This window comes from Frankliniella occidentalis, unplaced genomic scaffold (genome assembly GCF_000697945.3).
Source record: "Frankliniella occidentalis isolate FOCC.00 unplaced genomic scaffold, Focc_3.1 Scaffold3358, whole genome shotgun sequence".
Lineage (NCBI taxonomy): Eukaryota > Metazoa > Arthropoda > Insecta > Thysanoptera > Thripidae > Frankliniella > Frankliniella occidentalis.
Window position 1 is genome coordinate 2,973 of NW_026270419.1, and position 2,989 is coordinate 5,961.

The 2,989-nt window shown below is 52.6% G+C and overlaps 1 protein-coding gene across 1 annotated transcript; it reads right to left on the reverse strand.

Moving 5' to 3' along the window:
- Positions 1 to 48: 48 nt before the first annotated feature.
- Positions 49 to 2,916, reverse strand: LOC113209503 (arrestin domain-containing protein 3-like). Its single transcript, XM_026427051.2, has 6 exons — positions 2,531 to 2,916; positions 2,020 to 2,381; positions 1,707 to 1,889; positions 1,407 to 1,589; positions 717 to 930; positions 49 to 632 (listed from the first exon to the last, which is right to left on the reverse strand). Exons 1-6 carry the CDS (start codon positions 2,640 to 2,642, stop codon positions 469 to 471), a joined length of 1,218 nt encoding a protein of 405 aa, XP_026282836.1. The 5' UTR covers positions 2,643 to 2,916; the 3' UTR covers positions 49 to 468.
- Positions 2,917 to 2,989: the final 73 nt, after the last annotated feature.

The window sequence follows — 2,989 nt, forward strand, 5'->3', positions numbered from 1 at the left end:
GGGGGGGTAACTATGAGGTCAGCTCTACTCCTACCGAATAGCATCCCGTTCGCATTTAATCCAATTTTATTGGTAGAAAATTATCACAGGTCGTATCACCAAAGTGTAGCACAGGAAATAAATTTTACCGCTATGTGCTATCAAGTTATTTCTACACAAGTACCTGAGTACCATGTGTACACCAAATACACCTCAGTGTTGCTGGTTTGCCAAGTGATCGTCCAGAAAGTACGTCCGTTTTTCTCAGATTTATTCGGCAAATGACGGAAGCTCGGCGCCTGCGAGACTCAGGGTAGGCCATTCCGCAGTACACGCATGCACTGCAGGCAAGATGTTGCCTACCTACCAGGCGCTATGAGAGCTTCGAAACTGCAAATGGTGGACGTACTTCTGCATGATCCCCTATTCCATCCGCATCCAACCTTGAGGCGTAGCCACTCACACATTTTTGGCACATTGCCACCGGTCCTAGTATTTCTCATGCGTCTGATTCTGGTACGCAGGTGTGCTTAGATTCCACACCGGGTAACGCGGTGTGAAGTTCTGGGCGCCCATGGTGTACTGGTTGTCACCGTCATCCGCGTCCATAATATTGTTTCCTTGGAAAACGCACTCCTCGTAACTTGGGGGCGCTGTAAATGAAAACAATTAACAACTGTAATTATTTTTGTGAACATATTCCAACCTTTCTCAATTTGGCGAATTGCGAAACTCACGGAGGTCAGGGGAGGGAATGCCCGGTGGTGCGCTCGGCATCGGCCCTCCTGGGTAGGCAGGGGGGTCACTGGGGTCAGCCGACTTGCTTGGACCAGCTGCGCTCGGTCCCGGCCCGGGCACCGGATAGCTCGGCCCAACCAACGGGAAAGTGCCGATCACAATGGGCGCCCTGATCTCCAAGTCGAGGTGCGCGCTGCCGAATCTGGCCGTCACCTACACAGAGGAAAATACGTCGAAATTATTGAAATTGATTAGGCTCTATTTCAGTGGACTGAATAGTCCGTCTTCTGTGGCGGACTGCTCTCTTTTACACAGCTGTTTTACACAGCTGTTGGTACTCTAGAGTACCATTGGCAGGTGACCACGTGATCGGAGAACTCATCATACTACTGATCGTAGTACGTAGTAATGCATAACAGTTTGCCAGTTGTTGGTGTAGAACTTAAGAGTTCTGCAGTTACAACTTGCAAACTTTTAGTTCCGCAGTTTAAACTGACTAAGATTAGCGGAGTATACAGACGGTACAGTGACAGCCCGCCCTGCTGCTAAATCAATGTGACGTATTTCAAACCCTCAACTTTAACTTGATGAATCCCCTGTAAGCCGGAGGTAAGAGTTGGTCAGCTAGGCGCGGATCATCTGACTTCCTTATCATGCCGTGAGTCAGATAGCTAGTAAGGCGGTCTTACCGTCAGATAGTACTCCAAGTCGATGATCCTGCAGTTCTGTAGGTAGGACGGTGGCACAGGTGGAACGAGGATCGTCTGTAAAAAGATCTTCGAATCGTGGCCTTTTACCGGGCTGTCGAACACCAGGTCCACCATTCTCCTTCTTGTCGTCTTCGTCTTGGATGTGGCGTGCCATTTAAGGTTCTGTGCACAGTTATAGCATTGTGGTGTTAGTGTTACTCACATATACGTCTCGTTAGCTCCCAGATATTTTGATGCAGTTTTAATATAGGATTAGATTTAGATATTAGAATTAGATACCTGGCTTAGGGTGCCCCGAATGTTTTGCACTTCAGTGGTGCTCGCGTTGTCAACCTGAATCTCTACAGGGATGGTTTGCCCTGGGACGTAGCCACCATTCGGCACCCTGACGATCATGGTTAGAGGGCCGGACTTGCACCAAAGACAGCAGAAGTGTTTGCTCGATTCCATGTCAATGGGTACCTAAATGGAGCATGTCACTTGATCAGCTTTATATACTTGATTATCTACACAATCTGTATTTGAGACAGGCAGGGTTGGGCGAGAGTCTTGCCGTTGGAAGGGCTGGAAGGGTCACGCTGCTAAAGCCTACCTTGGCCTGGGGGATCATGTTGAGGTCCAGCGGCGCGACCAGTGTGAACGCCGCTCGAGCAGCATGGTCAAACTTCCACGGCCGGTGCATGATCGCCCTGGCTGTGTAGCGGATGTGGCCGTGCTCGCCCTCGAAGGAGTTGGGCAGCGAGTGCGGCAGGAGGCACTGGAAGGCGTACACGTAGTCCCCGGGACTGAGCGTGATCTCGCCCGAGTCGCCCCCCACGAAGTAGATCTTGTTGCTGAAGTACGTATCGTGCGCAGAGTAGGTTCGTCTTGACGTTGTCCGGTTCTTGCCAGTGCCGGTGCTGTGGCGCTCTGACCACCGCACGTTGGCCTCCCCCTTGAAGACAATGCTCACAGCTGCGAGACACGGCACAAGGCGCGGCCAGTCAACTCAACTGTCCTCCAAGTCGCAGCTCACACGGCACGGCACGGCCATGCCATGGGCTTCACAATGATGCGTAGCACTTTTGGCTGCAGCCATCAGACATGTCTCTAACAGAACTCACCTCTGACCCTCTGCGGCTTGTCCACGTGCAAGTCCACCCGCCCAGTGACCGTCTCCCCCGGGTAGTACGTGGCCTCCGGCCTGTCGTAGCTGATCTGCATGGTGGTGGGCATGATGGTGATGTGGATGTGTGTGGAGCGTCTGGCAGATGGCTGTGGGCGCGTTCTCGCCACTCGCCGGCTGACTGAGGTATGTGCCGCCGAGAGGTGGTGACGATGACGAGTACTCGCTCAGCCGATAAGCAATCTCTCCACAGAAATAGGAATCAGTGACGCGCAGCGGCCGGCGTGAAAGGGATCGCGATAAGCCGACAACAGGACGAGAGATAGGACGCGGCGGCGGTCCTCGTCGGGTTGCCTATAACCGCCCGGCCGCAGGTGCGCACGCACCCACACCGAAGGAATTGGTTCCATTGAACTTATGCTATAATTCCCTTATTCCAAACCTTTGCAACGGTGCT